This window comes from Poecilia reticulata, linkage group LG4, assembly GCF_000633615.1.
Source record: "Poecilia reticulata strain Guanapo linkage group LG4, Guppy_female_1.0+MT, whole genome shotgun sequence".
Taxonomy (NCBI): Eukaryota; Metazoa; Chordata; class Actinopteri; order Cyprinodontiformes; family Poeciliidae; genus Poecilia; species Poecilia reticulata.
The window spans coordinates 25,934,689-25,959,573 of NC_024334.1; the positions used below are offsets into that span (position 1 = coordinate 25,934,689).

General features: G+C 39.9%; 1 protein-coding gene and 1 long non-coding RNA gene across 2 annotated transcripts; one reads left to right on the forward strand and one right to left on the reverse strand.

Moving 5' to 3' along the window:
- Positions 1–2,001: 2,001 nt before the first annotated feature.
- Positions 2,002–13,636, reverse strand: LOC103463546 (C2 calcium-dependent domain-containing protein 4C). The gene is made up of 2 exons (XM_008406940.2): positions 12,988–13,636; positions 2,002–10,526 (listed from the first exon to the last, which is right to left on the reverse strand). The coding sequence occupies exon 2, from the start codon at positions 10,472–10,474 to the stop codon at positions 9,215–9,217; it is 1,260 nt and encodes a 419-aa protein (XP_008405162.1). The 5' UTR covers positions 10,475–10,526; positions 12,988–13,636; the 3' UTR covers positions 2,002–9,214.
- Positions 13,637–14,214: 578 nt separating this feature from the next.
- Positions 14,215–18,223, forward strand: LOC103463545 (uncharacterized). Its single transcript, XR_001776568.1, has 3 exons — positions 14,215–14,349; positions 16,626–16,950; positions 17,669–18,223. It is a non-coding gene; the product is annotated as an uncharacterized LOC103463545 (long non-coding RNA).
- The last annotated feature ends 6,662 nt before the right edge of the window (positions 18,224–24,885 follow it).

Sequence of the window (24,885 nt, forward strand, 5' to 3'; positions counted from 1 at the left end):
GGTTATTTTAAGACCGACGCTCCAAACTTAATTAAGTTGAAACTATAGAAAAAGCAGCATTCCCACACCGATGAGTCAGGACTTCAGCAAATTATTCCTGTTACTGACAAACATCTTTACAACCAATTTACTGATATTTTCTGATGTGTGTAAATTAATGTCAGATTTCTACGTAAACAATACTCTAGATTGGAGAAATCGGTTTTTACCAATAGTCACTCAGTCGTTTCAGTCAGTCTTGGTTTGCTGCTGGATTTTATCATTCAACATTTTGTTGAATGATAAAAATTAGAACAGTAAATGGGTTGTTTCAGAGCTAAGGCTGATGATGCCGCATCAATCACATGTCTGGAAGTCCCTCGAACATAGAAACAAAGCTCTTTAACCAAACCCATTTGGAAAGGCATCTGGAAGCAATGACAGCTCCAGACACAAGAAAAACAATCTAAAAAAATCTTAATGCTAAAGACTCTTCAGCATGGTGATGCACCATTGCCTTGCAGCAAGAAGGTCCGGCGTTTGAATTCCAGCCTGGGCTCCTTTTGCATGGAGTTTGCCCTGTGCATGTATTTGTTTTTCCTCCAACAATCCAAAAACATGGCCGTTAAGGTATCTGACTCCTAAATTGTCCTTGTGAGTGTGTGTGTGTGTGTGTAGGTGTGTGTGTAGGGGTGTGCGTGTGTGTGTGTGTGTGTGTGTGTGTGTGTGTGTGTGTGTGTGNGTGTGTGTGTGTGTGTGTGTGTGTGTGTGTGTGTGTGTGTGTGCGTGCGTGCGTGTGTGTGTGTGTGTAAATCTAGCACAGCTTTTTTTTACCCTTCTTAGCTTACAAAAATGCCTTTGAGATGGTCGTGAGTTCCTGCGTTTGGGACTGTTGGGTTACATGAGTCATTTCTAAAGCTTTGCATGCATCACACCTGTTAAAGCGCACAAACTTTATTTTACCAACAACCACATACAGTAACCTCCTATTTACAAAATGAATCTAACTATCAAATCGAACTCCTGTTTTATATAAGAACTAAATCCAGCAGAAACTGAGTCATTCTTGGTTTATTTCCGTTTGAATTAGCTGTGAATTTTGTAATAGACTGACACTGAGGTTCACCAGGACATATAGGGCTTTAAATACAATACAACCTCGTCGGAGTGTCGTTAACTGAGTGCTGCTCTGTTCCCTGATTTTAAGACGATAGACATCTCCACTGCAGAAACACACGCCTCACTCCAAATAAAAAGATGTCAAAACAAACAAAGGGGAGCAGAACAGGACAGATGCTGGCATTATTAGGTCTGTTTGTGCTCATTACTTCTCGTTTCACCTCGACTTCCACACAATTTGTCTCAAACACGGGCAGGTTTAAAACTAATTCCTCCCTGCGGCTAAAAAAAATATTGTGCGCTGCTTTTTCCTGCCAATTACTGGTAGTATAGCAGTGATTAGATATTTTTATGTTCCCATTTGTGTGTGCACGTCTGATGCTATATTCCAGGTAATACCAAATGAGAACTAGATAAGGCCCAGCAACTCTGCTAGATGTTTTTTTTTTTTTAAGTGGCAGGACGTCATGAGCAAAAAAAGCAGCATTCAACAGGTAATTGGAAAGAGCAGACAATGATGAAAGATGGACAAAAATATACAATTTTAAACACTTCCAAGGACACAATGTTTGCATATTCAAATATTTCAACCACCTTGTTGTTTGGTAGAGAAAATTAGTGAGCAAACGGCATCTCGAAGAGCAAGACCAACATGCAAAAAGACAACAGGGTGAGATTCAAACCCAGGACCCACTGTGCAGCACTTTCTATTTATCATGCCAATAGATACAGTGAAATGTTTGAAAGTGAGAAAATATGAAAAAAGTTTGAGTGGAATAAACGTTTTACACACAAAAAAAACCCACCAGTGACCAACTTTAGAGCTGGTCTTCAAACACAGTAAGTGTTTGTCTCTTTCCAAAAACACAATAAAAACCTACAAGTCATCAACGACATTACCAGTGATTGCAGTGACTTTTTATTGAAAGTATCTCCAACCCATTAACACACACAGAGAGAGAACAGCTGTCAGTTGTCGTTAACGTCACAGTGTGAACGTAATTAACCACACAGATCAGAAACACCACAGTAACTACTAACACAACGTTTAAAGAAAAGTTAAGGATCAAGAGTCAAGTATAGGATTGGCACTTTTTCAGCTTCATCTGTCAGAGCAAACTTCTCGAGACAGGGGGGATAAAAACATCACCACATTTACAGTTTCATTGAAAACTAAATCTCAACAAGCCAAAAGGAAACAAAGTCACCGTCAGTAAAACACACATACACGGATATTGAAGGGTTTCTTATTTAAACTGCCATCAGCAGAGCCTCTTTGCCCTTTATCTAGTTAGAAATCTGCTGAATGGACAGATTTGAGCCACAGCAGCAGGATGGCCATTAAGGGAAAGTTAATGCTGATAATTCCTCTGTAGATTCAGGTTTGAGTTTAAAGCAGATGAATGTTTTCAGTTTCCTTAATACTAAACTCTCTTTGGTGTTTAAGATAAGCGCCAAATAATTAAAACATGGAATAAAGTTGCAGAAGGGACTCAGACAGAAGAGCTGTGAACTCTGCTGACCGAGGGGAAACTGAGTGGAGAACTAACTCATGTGGTTCTGCAGGTTTACTTCAACTCCACCTTTCGACAACTTCATCAGTGACTCGTGACTCAAACCCTCCGTGTTGCCTGAGAGTTTTCTGCATGTCAAACTTTAACCTCTGGTGCAGAACAATGTGATCGCAGGAGGACACAATGTTCTTTTTGTTTCAAAACTCAGTGAGAAATGTAAAGCTGCAACTTTTGCTTTGCTTTCACCGTGTCTGATGTTCATCAAGACCTCGGAGCAAACTTGCTGTAAAAGGTAAAAAGTTGGCAGAAGACAATCCCATCAGTCTTTTACTTTCTTTAGTAAAAGACTAAATAGGTGTTTGACATTGTAACTTAATTGTCTCTGCAATGGCAGTGAAGGGCCTTGCTTGCTGGTCATGTCAACATTTAAAATCTGCTGTTTTAGTTTCCTTTCTCAAAAACTTTCTGTTCAGAAAGAAGCCTGGACTCTTTCCTCCAACCAGGCACCAATTTGTACCAGTCTGAGGATTTTAAGTTTTTTTTTTCTATTATGTATTTTTGTTTGCTTTAAGGTATGTGGACTCCAGGCATTCACAGGGGTTTGGGAACACAGTTTATAAGAATTTTCCGCTTATATTTGCCAGTTTCAGTCAAAGCTGTCTTTTCAGTACCACAAAAGCTAACATCTACAGTCTTCCTTCTTTGTGGAAATAAGGAAAACAAATGGCACTCCAGGATTCCAGGATTGGCTGCTTTGAAAACACCAGCCAATAGCGCATCAAGTAGCGTTAAACCTTGGTATTTCAGTTTCCCAATCTGTATTTTTTACTGATATTGTAGAAAAAAATTGCGTGAATATCTGTCAACATGTGCGACCAACATGAGATCGCCCGTACTGAAATTGTGATTATTAAAGATTGTAATTTACAAATGTTTCACAGGAGTCAATTTGTTCAATTGGGGTCAGAACCATTATCAGTAAAAATAGGTGGTTTAATAAAATATTCAAAAGGTAGCCTAAAATTAATCATGTATTAAAGTTTAGACTTCATATGATTATTTATCTCATTATTATCATTCTACTTCCTAAAAATGTGGCAGCTGAACTCCAAAATAAATGCAGCCATTTCATTATTTGCTAATATGATAAAAAATATAAAGACCTGAACCTCCGTGTAGAATACTATTTTGACAGTATAGTTAGTTAGTCTGATGTTTGTTCCCCAACAAACACTGATTGTTGTAAAACTTTAGTTTGCTAACAAGTTGCACCTCAACCTGATCATGAGCAGAACCATCTGTTAAATATAACTTTTATTACAGGGAGGAAATGATCTGTAACAACTGCATTCAGTAAAAAATGGGTTTGAAACAAATTTTGTAAAACTTGACAAGGAAAATTAATTAACCTTGCCATGTTGGCCGCCATGTTTAAAGCCTCCAAAACTAGAGTTTTGCTCCTCTTGTTTGAAGCTTTTGAACTATAGGTGTGGCTGTCAGTGTGGGTGTTTAAGAATGGCATGCGCTCTTGTCTTTCCCATTTTGAAGAGTGTCTTAAAGAAACAGGCCCCTGTTTCAAGTAATTTTAACACTGCAAATAAACAGCCAATTAGAAAGTTACAAAATCCTGGTTAAAAATAAATAAAAGGCTGATTAAATGAAGTGTACATTAAAAATGATGTACATTTTTTGAAGAGATCAATTATTTACTAACATATCACTTTCATTATTGAGTGAACGCCCAAGTGAAAGTTTGGATATTTCAACATTTTTCTGTTTCAGACTGTGCTGGTGCAATAAATGTTGTATCTATTTCTAGGCTTACGCTTTCAATGCCTATAAACTTTCATTTTTTCTTTTAAAGTCGCTTTCATGTACAGTGGGTCATTAATAGCAACAGGGATTGAAAACTGCAGAGCACTACTGTACAGCTTTAAACAGAGAAAGACACTATCAAACTATCAGCAAATCACAGCTATCATGTGCATTACTATAAGAATCACTCTTTGTGACTGAAGCAAAGTTTTACCTCAATATACAAAAGCACGATTTTAAAAAAAATTTTTAAAATTGAGCCACAGCCACATCTGAGAAAGTTCAGCCATGCTAGAAGAAACCTCAGAGATACAGTTTGGTTTTACCGGGAGCTTGAATCCAAAGTACAGCAAGACTACGAGCAGCTCAACACAAAGAAGGCAGCAGAAATTACAACATTTCACCAGATCTACTCCATCAGAGAACGGCCAACAGCGTCACTGTAAGCGAAGTAATATAGAGCACATCAACAGGGGAGCTACAGGTGGGCGGCACACGCCGTGTGGAGGAAAAGTCTTTAACAGAAGCGTCGCTCCTTTTCTCTCTCTCTCTCTCCCACTCGGAGCTGCTGCAATCATTTGCAATTCCTTCAGAGGCGCCACAGAAAAGGAGCGGACTGCCGTTCACGTTTGAGCACAGAGTCATGCTGCTTTCTGTGCCGCTTTGCTGTCCGCGTCGTCTGTTGTTTTCTCTCCCTCGCCGACGGGCTTCGTTAAAGCTGAAGCTCGGATTTTGCTCGTCAGCACTTGCTAGCTGGTGCATAATTAAGTCATTCGACAAACGTTAACTCCTGTTTACAGCGAGTAGGTAAAATACAGTGCAAATCCAACATACGGCAAGTTTCAAAAAACATTTTACAAAATAAAAAATACTCCACTTTATAGATAGAAAGTGAACAACTCTGGACAAAATCATGCGGCTCAAACACACATCCAAACTTTCTCACCATCTCTCTTTCACACACACACACACACACACACACACACACACACACACGCACACACACACGCACACACACACACACACACACACACACAGAGTAAGGCTTTAGGGTTTCAGAAAACTTTGAGCAAGTCATGCAAACACCAGTAACATGTTGATACCATGCAGCTGGTACGCACTGATGCCAATGCTCTAAGCTCATATATTTAAAAAAGTAACACATTTACATGCACACTGCTAATACAGAGGCACTACGGCTAAAGACTGGTTGCATACGTCGACGGCTGACTTAAAAAAATAATAATAATTTTTTTACAGGGTTTAATGAGTTTAACGAACTTGTCTTTTGTCCTCCTGCCAACAACATCACTCAAAATGTGCTTAAGTTTTACCGAACATGTGCTAATTTAACAAGCTTGATTAAAGTGGAGAAAAATTGACCATTTAAGAGCGTTTAAGCTGATATGAGAGCCCAGTAAGGTATCAGGATGATAATAGTCATGTACCAATTTAGTGAGTGCCTGTTGCTTGGTTGCACAAGATTTAATCAGGTTGTTGCCCACACTGGGCAGCTGCAGCTGGAAAATCAGTCATGAGGCTAAACAAGCTTCATCAAACAAATAGATATGTTACATTTATTACTGCAAACACTAATCTGTTGTTTGTCCAAGACCTTCACCCACACATTATAAAATCCTAATCAGACCGTCCAACGGTTTGTTTTGTTTTTCCTTGGAGGTTGCCAGAAGCTGTTTGAATCTGAATAAAATAGTTTCTGATTCTAATGCTGGATTTGAACAAACCACTGGAGTTGCAGGGCTTGAGTTTAACTCAAGTGAAATCCTCCAAAGCAGCAAGATCATGATGCATCTTGCTGCTGATCCTATTGCTGTTTTATGCTCTCGCATAAATGCATCAGTTTGATTTTTTTTTCCCTCTTCCTTCAAACTAGCCTTTATATCACTAGAGTGCACTTTACCTGAGTGGTAGTCTTTTTGTTTACATTTTAAACCTGAATATATGCTTTAGGGTCAAATTGTATCATCTGTCCTTGATACAACTTTGCAATATTTCAAACAATGGGATACATTTGGTCAGGGATGTTATTGGGCATAAATCCTATCTTATGTTTCACTCACAGCATTTTTATTTTTACAGGTAGTTTCTGTAAAACTGAAATTTTTTTTTGTATTGCCAACCCTTACTCTCAAAAATGTCTCCTGACCCAATAGAAATGTGTGGTTGTGGGTTTTTTTTTTTGTTTTTTGCACAGGCATGTATCACTTGCTTTCTTTAAGGGTTAATGTGTGTTCATGTAAGGAAATATTGTTTAAAATAGTTCTGTAGTTACAAAATTTAACTGTAGAAAAAAATTGAAGACAGTTTATGCTGAGCTATGGATGCAGCCTTACAAGGGACACCAGTGAAAACTATATTTACACATAGTAATGTTTAGAGTTTTGAGCTTATCTGCTATCCAATATACAAAGGCTTAATAATATTATTATTCCTCAAAACAGATTCAAGTTTAATCCAGGCTCTCAATGCGTCTCTTTGTTTTCCTTTCACAGTCCTGTCTAGTTCTCCACTAACTCAGCATCAAAAGAGACGCATTTATTGCAAAACCTTTCTAAATCTGCCCTAAAACATAATCTCAGAATATGACGTGTGGTTTGACAACGACCTTATTTGAGGAAATTCTGTTTACAACATAAACTTCTGATATGTAGGCATGTTTTTCAGCAGAAGCCTGGATATCAGGCACCCAGGCTTGATCTGTGGCTTGCAGAGATCTAGACAATAGATTTTACAATAGATCTGAAAAATCTATTGTCTTTTCATGACATATTCCTGACCGCCTTGATGTTTGAATCTTCTTCTTTATCTAGTTAAGTTATAACATAGATTTAGATTTTTTTTATCATTTCTTTTCACAATGTTGAAAATCAGATAAATAAGATAACTGCACATTTATGAAATAATCTTGAATTAATTGATTTAGAATTACTGGTGCCCGCATTTTACTTCATATCTTTTTACATAGTGAATTTTCAGTTTGTCAAAATATATTCTAGTAAAACTTTATTGGGAGCCTCCCAAGCAAGAACTATTTTGTGATTTTAAACAGGCATCTTTATATTATCATAACCACTTTTAGAGAGAAAACTAATTATTCTGAAGCGAGGGTTTTAAAGACAGCTGAAAATTTTCCTCCCAAAATGTGTTCTTCACTGTTCTTGGAAATGTATGATTTCTAATCAGTAGATTTAAAGATACTCACAGAAAGTGAAACTACAGCAAATGTGGCGACAGGTTAAACGAAGCTCTAACTTTATAATGTATTGATATTGGACAAATTAGGTGTGTTGAGGTAATGGATTTTAATATTTCTGAGTGAGATTTTAATCCCCCAAATATTTGTACTCAAGCTGACAGCTAACGAATGAAATTTGAAGCAGAAACCGAGTGCAGTAACAGGGTGCTACATAAATTACCGTACAAATGCAACATGGTTAAAAGCAGGTCTGCCTTGGTCGGATCGAGTCTGCGAAAGCAAAACTGCGATGGTGCGATACCGATGAAGAAGAAGTATTGATTGTTGTGTAACATTTCTAATTTTGAGTGTTTTAATCAAGTTTAATCAGATCATTGCAGTCCTTTGCTTAATCAATCATATTGTAATTCCATTTTTGATGTGCATGTAAATGTGGGCACTCTTTTCGCTCCTTGCCTTCGCGGTGCAGATCAAAGGATCATTTGCACATCAGGATCTAGGACCACTTCAAAGCGCGCACTCATTCACAAAAGCATCTCTGTGCCGGCAGATGGTGGAGCTGATGTAAAAAATCCTGCGCTGCCGCGGATTTTAGTCACACATTACAATAATAAAACCACAACGAGGACGTTGGCGCTGGAGGACAGGAGACGGCCTGACTCACAGGTGCTGTCCAACCTTTGAGTCAGGAGAGTCTGGCTCTGGACATTCAGCCGGGAGACGTGCTCAGAATGGAGAGCTTTCATCTGCCACATTCATCTGGTGCTGTTGGGTTCAGTTTGGTTCGGTGAGAATCCATTTTTAGGAGAAGAAGTGGATTAAATCCTCTATTCGTGAACACCAGGGAGGTCGCTCTCTGAGCTTACGGTGAAAACGTTTCTTCTTCATAGATTAAAGTCAGTGAGTGATGGACAAAACAGTGCAAACACCAAAGTACAGTTTCAAGTCAGAAGAGGTTCTGTGGGAAGGTTACAAGCGGTTAATAGCTTACTTGCAGTTAATAACTCTTGGCATCTTTATTTATTATAAATCCAAGTTTGTTGGTCCCAGAGCCTGAAGCTAACAGCTGGTCTAACCAGGGCCAAGCAGGTTTCAGGTCAGAACCAGCTTTTACAGAACCGGGTCAGCAGAGGACCTACACAAAACGGTACCAGAACATTGGAGCTTTTAACGTGATGGAAAAACAAGACAAATTAAGGAAATGGATCACAGTTTTTGTGTTTTTCTCTCTTCTTATGTTTCACATAGGAATATCATTGCAGATGGGCTGGCTCCTCTTCCTGTGTAAAATGTAAATAATCACAGATGACTAATTAAAATCAACTTTTCATAAACCACAATTTTGTTTTTTGAGATCTGAGTTGTTTCAAGACTGTAGGAATACACTTTGGTCGCTAATTTCAGACTAGCGACAGCTTCAGCCACGATGACCAACTGATCTGGATTTAAACTAAAGCAAGATGCCTAGAGAGTCATCTACAGTAGGTCACATGGTAACTGCTTGTAAACTTTATCAGAACTGCTCTTTGAAAATCCCAAGTTATCAGCTTAAACTCCATCTGCTGTGGTTTTAGAGTCCTGAGAGCAACTTTGCTAGCGGTACCTCCCTCTCTCCCAGCAGCGTGTCCCTCTTCAGGCTGGTGCCCTTGTTCACCACCTTGAACTTCACTGAAAGGTTCTTCACCTGAACAGAGCTGATGGAGTCAAAGAAGAAGTCCTCATTGAAGACCGGGTTGCGGCTGTTCTTGATGATGTTGCTCCTCTGCTTCTGCAGCTTGCCTGGGTTCAGGTACACAGACACGCAGCAGTTGATGCTTTTGATGTCGACGTGCTTGTCGTACAGACTCTCAGCCACCAGCACCCGGATGAGCAGGCGTGACGTGCCGGAGTCGTAGTTGGCGCTGATCCTCACCGTGCCGCCCTTGTGCAGGTTGATGGTGTGCTCCCGCTGGAGGCCGTGGTCGGATGCCCCTCCAGCGCCATGAAGGGATGGGACGCGGAGCCGCCGCTGGATGTTGGGGCTGGGCTCGGCCGAGCTGCACTCGTCTGTCGACAGGGAGCTGTGGCGAGCCAGCGTCCGCTTGGCTTTCACCACTTTGGCCTGCGTCTCGTGCGTGAAGATCTTGAGGAGGGAGGCGGAGCGGGACAGCAACGGAGAGCTGAAGGGGGAGGACTCAGCGGAAGAGCAGGTGTCACTTTCTCCACCACTGAAGTACCGGTAGGGGTTCATGTGGGAGGTGTTGCAGTCAGCGGGGGTCAGATGGTTCCCTGTCTCACTGCCCTTCCCTGGAGTCTTCCTCTGGGTGTTTGGAGAAGTGATGGGACTGGTCAGCTCGCAGTGGAACAGGGACTCTTTGCGTCGAGTGTGGGGGCTCTCCTTCAGGGTCGCGAAGCCGTAAGATGTCTGAGTCTTGGGAACGTATGGCAGAGACATCGCGGTCTGCGACTGGGGGTCTGCATTGGTGTCCCCAGCCACGACGTCATCCGCACTTTCTATCTGGATGATGTGGCGGTTCGCTGCTCTCAGCAAGTTCTTTGTATCTCCTGCGATCTTGGTCACCAGGCGAGGGCTCCTCGGACTGCTGATCTTCCTGTTGCTGCTGATGGTTTGCTCAGAAGTGGATGGCTGCAGCCCCTCTTTGGGCTTGATGCTCGGCGCCTGGGGCTCTGGAGGGCAGCTGACCAGCTTTGGGGGGATGAAGAAGTCTGGGATCTTGTCGGGAGTGAGCACGTTGCTGTACGGTGCAGCGGCAGCCTTCTTGTCACCATTGTCTCCTTGTCGCAGCACACTGGTCTCCACCGAGCCACGGATCTTATCCAGAACCCACATTTTCCCACCAGATGGTGGCAGGAGCAGGGGAGCGGGTTTCACTCAGGAGCCTCTGTAATTAATAACACACATTGAATGGAGAGAAGTGTAAATGAGCACTCCAACAGAGAGAGGGGACAAAAACACCTGAATGCTGAAGAGCTGAAACACTGTCTGCAATTAACTCCCAAGTATTTGCTGAAACATGTCAATAAAGTCGTTGTCATTATGGGTATGAGTTATGAAAACCCCAAATTTAGCTTCTCTTAAATTTTGAATATTAGATATGGCCAATAGAAAATATATTTTTAAGCATAAGCTGTCATGTTATAGTTACATAATGGCACAATAATGGACAAGATTATTGAGTTGACATTTGTCCAATCACTGAGTTCCTTCAAAAAGAGGTAAAAAAAAAAAACCCACAAAAGATAATTGACAAAAGAGTTGTTTCCAAGCATACTAATGAAAAATTAAATGAAGAAAAACTGTTTAAAGAACAGCAGAGCTTACACTATTTAAAAGAAAAAGCTAATTTAGGACAACTCAGCATATTTCCACATGTACCAATAACCCTGAATCAATGCTATTTATTGGACTGTGTGACCCAAAGCCCGAAGAAAATATATGTGGTATTGTCAAAAATAACATGGGAGACACTAAACCCAACAATGCAGACGTGATGAAGGTCTCCATTAAAGCAAAGTGGGGTTATCTAACACCAGCCTGCCACATCAAATTGTTGCATTCAGCAGCAATTTGCAAACAATCAGCTATTAGCAAAAAAAAAAAAAAAAAGGAAACTCTTTAAAAGTCTAACATTTTTAGACAAATGCATGGTAAAATCAATAATCAAACAAATCAATCCGCAGAGCACAAGTTTAAACATTCTGGTATAAAAGATTATGAAAAAGCAATTATAAATCAGCACTTTCACATCTCTTCCTTGTTAAAATGGCTAAATATGAGTCACATCAGGTCCACATGATGAGAAACTCGATGCTCCTCCGAGGGTTTTCCTTGTTTAAACCTCAGACATTTAGCTTGGAGGGCTTCTCACTATTAGATCATGGTGAAGTTGAAAGGGCTCACAAAGACCTTCAGAAAGAAGATTGTAGCACATTTACCTTAAAACACCAGTAAAATGTTTAAAGAAGTCCCAATGATCTTGGAATCACCCATTACCCAGTATGCAAATGGTCCAACCCAGAGGCATGTTCAAAACAACATGCTAACTAAACACACCCAACCTTGACCATAGACGCAAGTTTACCCCGACAGCAAACTGCAAGGTGTTAAAAGAAGTCTCCAAATGTTACTCTTGGTGTGGTTTATACAGAAGTTCATGTGCCTTTACAATCAGAATCAGATTGAGCAAGTTTGATTTACTTTTGAGGAGATCAAGGAGGAACATTTGCTCCATAAAAACATAAAAAGGCCGCCGACTGATCCTGCAACATGACAACGACCCAAAACATACCAGCAAATCCACTGAGGACGGGAAAAGAACTGAGCAAAGGAAAGTCCTGGGTCAAACCAAAGTCCAGATATTGATCTCAATGAGAGGCAGTGAGACTTTAAACAGGCTGTATGTGTAATAAAACCCTCAAACATGAGGCAAACCTTCCTCAGACTGATGTCAGAGCCTGCAGAGGCGAGTAGATGCTACAAGCTGCATCTAAGTGAAGTTATTTCAGCCAAATTCAGAAAAAGGCTACAGAGCTTTTAAAGGAGAAAAGTGTCCAGACTTTTTCCTAAACTAAAAAATATAGTTTTGTTTATATGCATTGTTTTATGTGTATAACACGTGATTTTTATATGCATAAAATTGAATGTCATTTGCACGTATTATACATGAAAGAACAAATGGGCATTTCTCTCATTTTTATTTTTTTCATGTGACTGTATCATATTTAAAAACTGCCATTCTGTTTAAATGCAAATCGAGAATAAACAGCCATATAATGCAAATTTGATCAGTTTGATCTGGTTGTAACTTGAACAGCAAGTGGCTGAAATGGATACTATGAAATAAAATGCACTTTACAAAATATCTGGATAAAATTCATGCGGGGAATAAATGAAACCCTGAACATGTGAAATTATTTTTAAACAATTTAAACGGTGTCAATAAAATAACTATTCCGGTTATTCTGAAAGAGCAGGTGTGCTGCATTAACTTCGGGGTGAAATAACATTATCCTGACAGAAGGGCAAAATAAGAAAAAAGTCTGCCACTGCATCGCAGTGTTCTTTTTATTTGATTTGATTTAAGTGATTTCACATAACAGAACAAAATGCATTTAATTCTGATAAACTAGCCTGATTTTATTACCTGGGATTGTTAAATAAACCCATTGTTTGCTTTCTGCCATATCTAAATTATTTTATTTTTTTTAAAAAGTTACAAACAACAACGCGGCTCAACAGGTGCGCAAATGGTTCCTCTCTCCACCTCCGCTGCTCCCCAAAGCGTGTACATTTCGTTTCGGTGCCAAGTTAAATCAACTCATATTTCATATGGATGTACTCACAAGCTTGTTTCAGAGCGTGGCGTCCTCTTTTTGCGCTCCTCTGCGTGTAGTCCTGTAAGTGGTGCGCGTTTTCTCTGGACACACGGCCGTGGCGTGAGCTCCGTGGCGCGGCTGCTCTGCGCCCTTACTTACGCTCGGTCTCCGCTCCTGAGCTCCCGTCGTGCGTTTTTATGGACAGCACAGAAGCTTCGGCTGACCAATAAGATCCACCTGTGGCACTCCGTGTTCTCCCAGTAGAACCAGTAAGAGGAGCACTGGTTGCGTCTGAAGTTACACAAGTGTAACAGAGCTTGTTTTATGCAGCCCAAACTCTACTTCATCTTTGTAATTACAGTTTTCTTTGTTTGTTTGTTTGTTTGTTTGTTTGTTTTTGCAGTAAATTATTTCTGATTTTGTTTCTGTTGCATTCTATTTTTGAGTGCATCGGTGATTCTCAGGACAAGACAGGATATGTGAGAGCGTCCCCAAATAAAAGGAAAAAAAAAAAAGGAACAACTCTGCAGGCTGCAAATGGCTTCAGCTTTTGTGCGTCAACACATAGATTAAGAACAGGTTGGTGTTCGGGAGGATATAAATACACACGCAGCGCAGCAGAAAATAAGTGCTGCGTGTTTCGTCTTTTTCTTTGTCTCTCCGTCTTTGGGTTTAAACCAGCTGATCGGTTTCCCAGGTAACTGCTATGGCAACAAACCTACATTTGTCTAAAACAGGATGGGCCCCATGACTTCATTGATCTGAGGAACAAAAAAAGCACTTTATTTGTCCAGATTGCCTGGTTCGGAGCTCAAGTGTCGCGGATCATGCGGACTGAGAGTGGCGCAGCAGCCACTGCTTCGCCACAGATCACGAACTCGGCTCTGCGTTTGCTTGACGGGAGTTTTAGCTGCTTTGAATTTCAAAAAAGTGAAAAATCAACACGTTTCGTTTCCAACTCGTTCAAAAGCAAGTTGCTATACTTTATTTAATTGTTAAGTTTATGTTTGAAAAGAAATATGCATTTATGTTTACCAAACAACAGGTAACTTCATGCTTAGCTTTATTTAATTGTGTCTTTATGTACACCTGCACAAAGTAGTGCATGGTTGCCATGTGTCAGGAAAGGTATGGTAGTAGTAGATCCACTTTTGCTGAAAGTTTTTATGGGCCAAATCTCTACAGGACAATGAACTGTTAGTGCTTTTTGCTAAAGAGTTTATGCGATCATTCAAATCAGATGGAGGGTCTCTGAGAACAGCTGTTTTTCTAACACTAACCAACTTTCCTGACACTGCTGTGTAGAAAAGCAACCCCACAGCATGAAGCTGCCACCACCATATGTCACCATGAGATCTGGTCTTTGATTTCCTTCATGTAATTATGTTTGTAAGTAGGACACAATACCTAACTTTGGTCTCATCTGACAAAAGCTGGTCACATTCACTGTTTCCACTACTTTGCAACACTTCCATAAATTTGTGAATCTCTGCACCTCCTCCAATGTTACCATATGTTGCTTTACTTTTAATGCTCTTTCTTATCCAGCTTGTCAGCATAAGTAAACAATAGCCTTTCCAGTTTCAATCAATTCACTGAGATTTGCTTTAAATGCCCACACAACACGTGTTTCTGCTGTGTTGAAGTGTCTTCATGATGGTGGTTGTTCAAACATTTGAGGCATTCAGAGAACGGCTGAATTAAGATGAGATAAGATAAGATAAGATAAGATAAGATAAGATAAGATAAGATAAGATAAGATAAGATAAGATAAGATATTCCTTTATTAATCCCGCAGTGGGGAAATTTACATTGTTACAGCAGTAGGTCTGAGCAGAACCAATATAAAAATCTATATATACAAAAAATACAAGTGAATGCATGCTGAAATTAAATTACACACAATGACTCACTTTCAGTTTACTAATTAGCTTATTTCTGAGGGTGGTTGGCATCAGATTTTATATATTTATTTATTTATCTTGGAATAAACCCTTAATCACCCAAAATGCTGCTGCTTGCTTTGACATCACTCCTGCACTTCCTTCACTGGCTCCCAGTTTGTTTCAGAGTTGGTTTTTAACACTTAATGTTAGTTTTATTTTATTTTTTTAAACAAAAAAACAAAAAGGCTTTTCATGGAATTGAACTTTCTTATTTATAAAATCTTTTACAAGGACATCGCCCTGCCGGAGCTCTTTGGTCCTCTGACCAACATCTTTAGGATCAAAACCGAAACACTGAAGTGGCCATTGTTTGATGGTCCAGAACTATGGAAAAATGCCTCTGTTTTTTCATGGTTAGAACTGCTTTTAGCACATTGCTGCTGTGAGACACTTTAATGTGTCCCTTTGTTCGTCTTGTCTCTATTTTGTTCTCTGTTTTCATTACTGCACTAATGGAAAGCACTCTTGTGCCTGTGTTAAAATGCTGTACAAATAAAATCTGAATGGTTGATGTCAGACTCTTGAAGGCTGAACCCAAAAGCTCACCAAACCTTTAAGTTTTTATGCCGTGTGCCATTTTTTACAACCCAATTTTTAAAAAATCTAAATAAATAAGTAGATAAATAAATAAATGCAAATGAACCTTGTAACTATAATGTGAAAGAGTTCAAATGCATGGCACAGTATGCATGTATGCATACACAAAACATAATTTTAAGAATTTCCTGGTGAATGACTTAGATGATGGGGCTGTAGGCTTTCAGTGACACATCAATCCTGAAGCTGGCGAACATTTTATACCTCACTTTCAGACGTTTGTGCCTGATGCGATCAACCTGTGGAAAAATTGATTTATTATATGGATTACTGAACCAACTGCTGTTTGTCCTGAAGAGAGAGGCCAGAAATCGACCTGCTGCGGTTTTAGAACAGGAACCGGAGTTAAAGTTAAAGGGGCAGTATCGTGTATTTTCCAGGCACATGGTGCCATTTTATAGCACAGTCAAGTTACTATGTTACCAGCTGTTATGAAAAGGCTGCACATATAAAACAGGACTGGCCTCTGTCCTTTTAAAAGGCACCTACTCTTTCTGACACTCCGCCTTCAGCATCACAAAGCCTCTAACCCACCACTCTTAGGAGTGTTGGCCTGAGAAGTAGCTCCTATAATGAGCTCAGCAGCTGCAGAGTTCCATCAGGCGTTTGCTAATTGCTGCTGCTGCTAGTCTGAAGGAGCTGAGTGGGGAAGGCGTGTGGGAGAACTGCTCTGTGACCAGTGGAAAAGGCAAAGGTTGTCCATGAAGGATTTATCAAGAATCAAAACAGTACATCACATTGTCTTTTGTTGAGCAAATAGCATTATAACGTTATATAAAGCTAAAACAAAAAAATGTTATTTTTACCTAAATTTTAAAAATTTGTGTTTGAATTGCTCAGACAAACTTTAGTTCAGTCTAAAATCAAAGTCATATAACAAGAAAGGCAGACATGTATCAGACATGGACCGGAACATATTACTTAGAATGTAATATGTTTGCTTGATAGAATTTTAACCACAATTTAAAATATTTTATTGACTTATTTAAAAGAGCGGTGAACAGAACATCTCTGTGCAGAACTGTGGAATTAAACAGCTTTAAAATAATGAGATCGATACAGAAGCTTCAGTGAGTCTTCAGAGAAAAGGTTAATGCGTCTGTTCTTCTCCCATTAACGCAGGCCGCTCCCTACAACGCCGCCTGTCACAGAGCAGGAGGAACACGTGAGCTATTAGAGAGACCAATGTGAAAAAGTACGCTTCCTCTCCGACTAACGCAGACCCGAATCGATGCAGCTGCGTTCCCACAGGCAGAGAGCAGGACAATGACACGTTTAAAAAGGAGGAAGGAAAATCATTTGGAGGATAAAAGTCAGAATGTGCATCGCTGTGAATCGTTACTCCTGCTGATGTCTCATCGGGTTCCTGGACGGACATGGAAGAAGCGGTCAGGACCTGGATTCAGAAGGGAGGCTGAACAAAAGCCCTTCAGGAAACCCTGCGAAGGTTCAAGTTTCAACACGTGTTACTGTAGTAAAAAGACAACCTCAATTGTATCAGTTTTTGACATTTATTAAGACTAAACTTCTTTGGTTTAAGGTCTGTTAGAATCACATACATTTTGTTTTTGCTAAATGTTTTAGAGAATTTTTTTTTTAATTCTGTGTCATACAGTTACTTAGATTTCCTCAATTTTGGTGAAATTGTCTTTTAAACAGAATGAGTCGGCCCATTCTTCCTGACAGAACTGCTTTAACTGATGTCCCTGTGTCACCGTGGCGATGGCGTTCTCCACCTTGTTCCTCTAAATACAACATGGGTCATTTTAGCCTAATGCTTCTTTTTTTGTTGTTTCATCAACAACTTTTGTGCAGTTAAAAAACCGTCTCTGACTCTTTGTGCTGTTTTTGAAGTGATGGCTTCCTCCTCACTGAGTGGCCTTTCAGCCCATGACAGCACAGGACTCACTGACACTCATCTTTATCAAGTCTATTGCTTTTGTTGTCACCCATTGTGATCAAATAACAAGGAAAACAGAAGTGAAACACATACTTTTTTTTTTTTTTTTACTCCCCTCACCTTATTGCTGCCATCCATCCTTCTCCCTGCCAGCCGACCCGTTCCCACCTTCATCACAGCTTCTGTTGCCTTGGAGACATCTCATAGTCTGACATATGGATTAACCCCCCTTTCCATCTCAATTCACTTCTCTTCATCTCTCCAGTCTGTTGCAGGTCCCTCGTCCTCCCTGGAGCTCACCGACGGCTCGGACTCGGCTGCCTTCTAGCCACCGACGGTCCTGAGATTTCCTGACAATCTGCCAGCGAACACAGGACATAGTAACACACAAGTGCAAAAATAAATTGATATATGTATACATATATATAAAAAAAACATTGTGCCGTAAGAACAAAGATCACAAAGGATGGGGGAGGGATGCAGTTTGGCATATGCCAGGACTGTTTTGAGTGTCTTGCTTTCACTGCTTCACTGAACTGGCATTTGGAATGGACACACGCAGGGCAAAGGTCAGAACTGTTGCAACAGAAAACAAATTTGATGGACTCCACGGAAATAAGGTACATTCCTGCGATGGTGAGAAGAGAGAAGTAAGTTAGAATAGGATTGGAAGGAGGATGGAAGGAAAATACAGTAATGGCCCAAGAAAGGACAGCACACTGCTGTGAGCACTTATGATCTGCCTGAAGTGCTAAAATATGGATTACTTGTCAGATCAGGGTTTCAACCAGTGTATTATAGGCCTGGCGGCCCGCCATCCTTTACTAGCGCCACCGCCAGGCTAAGCCTTTCTTGTTCATGTTTTTAGGAAAATAAAATAATAATAATAATAATAATAATAATAATAATAATAATAATAAACGTTGTGGGGGGTTTTCTTCTTTTTTAAGCCGGATTGCAAGCGTCTCTGTTGCTCTGAGCGCTTCACTGGCGGAGAGGATTTATTCCTAAAAGATATGTATGTAGAAGATAGGTTAATAGTTTATGCATTTAAAGCCGGACCAATCACACCGCTGGCGCCTCTGCGCGTTGCCTCGCGCGCTGCAGTAGCTGGATTAAGTTAACCTCAGCGCGGATCCCGCGCGCCTCCTTTCACTCCAACTGGACACAGGCTGACCTTTATGGATATTTACATCGATCCCCTGTGAGGAATTATGATTCTTTCCAGAGTTTTTGATCAAGGCAGAACTTTAAACACCGCCCCGCTCAGTCCACAGAGAGGTTAAGAACTGTGTTATAAATTATAGAAAACTAAAACTATTTTAATTCAACTTATTGTGTTATATTTAATAGAAACATCCTACAAATCAGATGCCTACTGGACCATGGAGGCAATTTAGAACCAAATTTTCTTATTTTAAAACGCTGTTAATTTTATATAATATTGTGTGGTAAAGTTTTAAAACTACTAGCATATTTTAAATTAATTTTCCTAACATGACCAACTACCTTCAAAACACGTAAATAATGTGTATCTTTCTCTCTAATGGTTGGAGCAACTGTACAGGACACAAACTTTAGGCACTTTGATGATGGGTCAACAAAAATAAATGGGCTGAATTTTCTTCCGACCCTCCATCTGCATTGGGTGACGTCGGTGCTGTGTCATCTGAAACCCAGCAATTCAGACACAAGCTTCCCTGACCTCGTCAAATCCTCATGGCTCTGAGGATTACCCATAATGCCTTGTTCTTTCTAAAGTGAATGCATTACAACTCTTACCAGCAGAGGGTGCATTTTAGCAGGATTTAACCTGAACCATTTTAACTAAGTTACATTCGTAAATTGTACAGTCTGTCCTGAGCTCTGCTGTGTGACTGATAGACCAGTACAGCAGTGCTTCTCAATTCCAGTCCTCAGGCCCCCCCTGTTCTGCATGTTTAAGATGTGTCTCTATTTCGGAACAGCTTATCTAAATGATTGCATCACCTCTTCTGCAGTCATCAAGTACTGCAGAAACCCGTTAATCACCCATAGATTCAATCCAGGTGTGTGGCAGAAGGGGAACACCTAAAGCATGCAGGGCAGGGTGGCCTGAAGAGCGGAACTGAGGAACACTGCAGTAGAGGAACCAATTGTACTCTTTCTACATTGACCACCAATTTCCAGTAAACAACTTCTAAATTGTTGGAGGCTCTGTCACAAACTACACCCACAGACATAAACTTGTCTTACGACGTGTACAGTGACGTGTATCACGCATGGCTCGACATTGCGTTGTACACGGTTCACTTAACTGGCATTTGGAATGGACACACGCAAGTCAAAGGTCAGAGCTGTTGCAACATGAAGCATATTTGACCGACTCCACGGAAATAAGGTACATTCCTGCAATGGTGAGATGAGAGGAGTAAGGTAGAAGAAGATTGGAAGGAGGATGGGAGGAAAATACAATAATAGCCCAAAAAAGGACAGCACACTGCTGTGAGCACTTGTGATCTGCCTGAAGCCCTAAAATATGGATTACTGGTGTGTATTATTAGGGGCATGCCATAGCAATGCATAAGGAGAGCAGTACTGACTTGCGAAGCAAGTCAGTACTGCCTCCATGCATTGCATGGCAGGCACCTATTGTTCTACACCCAATAGAATGTCTCTTTATNGGTGTGGTAGTTAAAAAGACGCTAACTGAAAGTTTCAAAATAATAGTCTGCACATCCCTCTCGTGTTAGTGCACCGCCGTAGGCGGTGCAATAATATAAGCTTTTTTTATGTTATTTATTTCTCAGGATAGTGAACTGCCTTGCGCAGCAAGGCAGTTCATTAACATTAGCACAAACATTAGCATTTCACTTCCTTTGACTAGTGTACTAGCACTTTTCCCTAAAGTTAGCTATTAGCTTATTTTTTCATTTATTAGACATGTTTAGTATACTGAATGGAGTAGTAAAATTAAAACAACATGGTCCTGTTGCTCCACATGCTACTGCCAGCATTTAGGCTAACATTAGCATATTGGCTAATTTTAGCTTATGCATTAATGAATGGTACAAGTACAGATTATTCTACATGCTTCTGCCTCTCCACAGATTATTGACTACGTTGCAGCTTTCTTTAGCATTAATGCTAATTTTTAGCATAAAAACACTGGCTGAAAGCCGACGGGCACACTTTGGCATGCCCCTTTAAAATTTCTGCAGGAATTTTCTAGTTGCCAGATACAACCTCCTTTCTTGTAGCATTTCACAGATTAATGGGTTTAATTTTCAGGTGGTAAATTAAGGCCAATATGAAAGGCAGGAAAAAAAAGAGTAACTGGATCATGTATTTTAGTTTCAAAAGTGATACGACACATTCTGCAAGAAGCAAGTTTGGTGTCAGACTCTGGCACATCAGGCAGCATTGAGAAGGTTCTTCATAAAGCTCTATTTGCCGTCGAGAGCAGACCCTCCAGCTAAAGCAGGTTGGTGGATTAATCAGAGGCCTGAGGTAAGAAAACAAAAGAAAGAAAACAGAGTTACTTTATGGAAGGTCAAACTAAATCACTATATTCATACTCAAGTCGCTTCTCACTCATGCATGTAGATTTTTTTTTATTTTTTTTTTATCTCGCCTGTGTGGAGATGAGGGACACAGCGCTGGGTGGAACAAAGCACAACCTTTTGCTGCCCCCTAGAGGCGTTTAACTGAAACAAAGGAAGATGACGCTCAAGGAAAAACAACAACAAAAAAGAAATGTAAAGAAATCTGGCCCAACATCAATATGACAGCCAACTTGAAGATGATGACCTTTAAACTTTTTCTCGTCAATAATGTTTTAAGAGGCAACAACATGGCTGGATGTGTTGAAACGGCAGAGATCCCACTGTGTTACAAAAAGATTTAACTGGTTTAGTTACAGTGGTAAACTGGAAAACTATTAGTAGAAACTAATTTCTCTTGGCTAATAAAAACTTTTTGATCTGTGCTGTTTGTGCAGTTCATCTCAGAGGACATTTAATTCAACCTTTCATTTCTGTATTTATAATACAAAAAAACCACAAAAAAACCCCCAAAACCCAGTGACAAAAATATTTACCGCATTCAAAATTTAAATGGAACAAGCAAAGAATTTCACTTGGTTTCACACACTCACACCGTACAGAACTTAAAAATAAACGTAAAAGTTTAGATGGAATAAAATAAAAGCTTTAAAAAACCAGCATGGACATACATAACTGAGAAGAATAATATTTTTCCCTTTGTGTAAAAGCTGCAATAAGTAACTTTTTGAAAAAAGATATATTTTTAGCCGTTTTCTACAAGAAGGTACATCTCCTTATTCTCACAATTCCCCGACAGTCAAAACAAAAAAAAACAATGCAAGGCTCAGTAATATGGACCAAGATTAAAAAGTGCCATCATGGATTCTTATCGCTCCTTCACAGTGTTGTATGAACACTGCACACACAGCTACTGTTGCTAATTCAGTTTATTTATGAACAGAATTAAATTGATATAATTATTGTTTTTCAATCCGAGTGTTTGGGTGAAAAAGACTTTTAAAACTTTCAGTGAAAATACAAGTTTAACCACTAGTTGGCAGCAAAGCTTCGGGCACGGTCTAGATTTGACCCGACACATTTTCCAGCAAATAAAATATATCAACACAATAATATGTGTGAACCATCACAAATATTTCAGTCCCCCTTCATAAAATGTGTCCTTCAAAGTAAAGCAAGGAGCTAGAATGATTTAAAAAAAAAAGACATTTATATGACTCTTACAGCAACTTTTCCAACAGGAACCTCTTAGAAATATGTGAGTTTTTCTTGAGGGACTCTGAGCCTTAAAGCTTCACTTCTACATATTTTGCTTCCAAAAAGGTAAATGTGCTGGTAGGACTGTTGCCTTGCAGCAAGAAGGCCCTGGGTCTCTCTGCCTGGAGTTTGGATGGCTCTCCGGCTTCCTCCCAGTCCAAAAACATGACTGCTAGATTTGTAAATGGCCCCATCAGTATGTTTGTCTTTTGTGTTGCATTGCGAAGGACTAGCGACCTGTCCCAAGTTGCACCCAACCTCTTCCCTAATGATCGCTGCAAAGAGTCACCAGTTTCCCAGGACCCTGCAAGGACAAGCAGACGGACAACAGATGGATGGATGTATTCATTTGTATGTTTGTTTTAATCTGCTTCTTTTTCCAATTCAATAATCTTTTAATTGTTGTAGTTTTCATGCTCTCTATGGAAAGGCACTTAGTAATTTCACTGTGAAATGTACTTGCCAACATACTTAATTTTTGAAAAACTTTACTTTTTTTTAAAAAGGTTTCTCTGGGACAGACTTTTGCTTCTTCTTTATTCATTTCCTTTCTTTGACGGCTTAATTTTCAGTGTCTAAGATCATTTTACAATATGCCTCTTTGGAAACACCACAGGACTCTGTGACTTATTTTAATTGGTTGGTACAAAATGTACTATATAATCTAGCTACAAAACATAACGATGTTGTGACAAAATCAAATCAAATCAAATTACCGAGAGAACCAGAATGTTCTCTCAGCATTCTGTTAAACCATCTTTTCAGATTGAGTCGAGCACAATAGTTACTATTTCTGGTAAACCCTTTTTCTTGTTGACTGTTAATACACTTAACTGCAAAGAAGACAAAGTTTTTATACAGGATTTTATGTCACGTCCACATTAGTTTTGAATTTAGTAATCAAAGGTTTATCTTTTTGCTATGTTGATACTTCAAAACCAAATATCCAAATATTACCAAAAGAAACGGAAAAAGGAGCTCTTACAACAAAACATTACCATGATTTTCAATGTGATGTGATCATCAAAATACAATTTAAAATATAACATGTTGATTACGTGCTCAAGATTTGAAAAAGATTTTTAAAACAAGCGTGATCAAGTGCTTATATTGGTGATTGATCAGCACTAAACGATCAGCAAGTGCGTCACAAATCTTACCTTTGCTCTCTCAGAGAGTAAAACGTCCTAGAGTGGAGTAAGAACAAAAGAAGAAGAAAAAAAGACATCTAAAATCAGAGACGTTGCTTCGCATGTTCCCTCTCGCCACTCAAAACACAGAAAGCATCAGAAAATCCTTTTAAAGTCTCCACCACCCTGCAGCAGGGTGACTGCTGGGTACAGGACTCATCATGCACTTTCAGCACCAATACAGTTCTGCTGAGAAGTTTACACACGGTCCCCATGGCGATAAACGTCGTTTATGTCAGAGGTTCCCAAACTGTGGGGCGCGCCCCTTAGGGGTCTGGGGGCGCCGTGCCATTGCAGGGGGGGCGCGGGAAGCCGTCTGGTTGAAAAAAAAACAACAAAAAAACATGAACGCTGGATTTTTACTTTAGAATGGCAAACTCTGTTATTCCTATGTCAATTTGATACAGTAAGGGGTTTCCATATCTGTGTCCTCTGTCATTTTTATCAGCAGTTAAAACTGTTTCATCCGTTGTTAACATGTGGTAACCTGTTTCTCCGAGCCGCCTTTAAACGCAACATGAGCGCTACGACACTCGCGCTGGATATGCACCTGTGCGGCAGGGAAGGAGACCTGCTGCTGCTGTACGGAGCTACGCAGGTGTGTGTTAGAATCATGGCAGCAAACCAGCAAAACGCAAAGAACTTTTCAATTTTTCCCCCAAACTAACCGACTGAGTTGAGTAAAGTTGCAGGTAAAGTTAGCTAAAAGATGACTAGCTAGTTAATATCAATACAGCACCTTAAGCTTAACAAGTAGCCTGTAGGCTACCGATGGTGTTGTCTATGTTCAGCTACGTACATTCATTTTGCTCCCAAAAAAGTCGACCCCTCCCCCGCCTCTCAGGGGAAGGGGCAGGGACAGGGGGAGGGGGGTGGGCAGAAAATGTTTGGAAACCACTGGGGGGGGGCGCAGAAGAAAAAGTTTGGGAACCACTGGTCTATGTGATGCTTCGATTATTTGAGCTGGTCCTTTTGCCGATTGAAATCATACAACAAATAACTAATACAGTTTTGAAGCACTGGGTGCGCAGCTTTGAATTTGAGCTCAAATCCACAGAGACAACAGTATGCATACAAACTCAAACACGTATAGACACACCCGATAAATATTCTTTCAATCACCTAAATGTTGGTTTAAGGTGAATTTGGAGGCAGTTCTTCATTATGCAAGTAGAATCATGTCTATTGGCCAAGGTTATATGTACAAGCAAAGGATTTGACTTTGTTTCACACACAACGTAGACCTTAAAAATAAATGTAAAATTTAGATGGAATCAAATAAAAGCTTAAAAGACAAAAAAAAAACCCAGCTGCAATAAGTAGCTGGGGTTTGTATGGTATGAAACAGATAAAAAAAAAAAAAAAGCTGACTTTTAATTCACATTGTAAGTAATTTATGATTTTCTTTGTTTTAAAACTTGAAAAAACATAACTTTGCAAGGACAAGTATAGGACTGGAGCTTGACAAACTTCATTCAGACCTCATGTAAGCG

Bases quoted from the DNA above. Each gene is read 5' to 3' on its own strand.
- LOC103463546 (XM_008406940.2), bottom strand. From the start codon at position 10,474: ATGTGGGTTCTGGATAAGATCCGTGGCTCGGTGGAGACCAGTGTGCTG.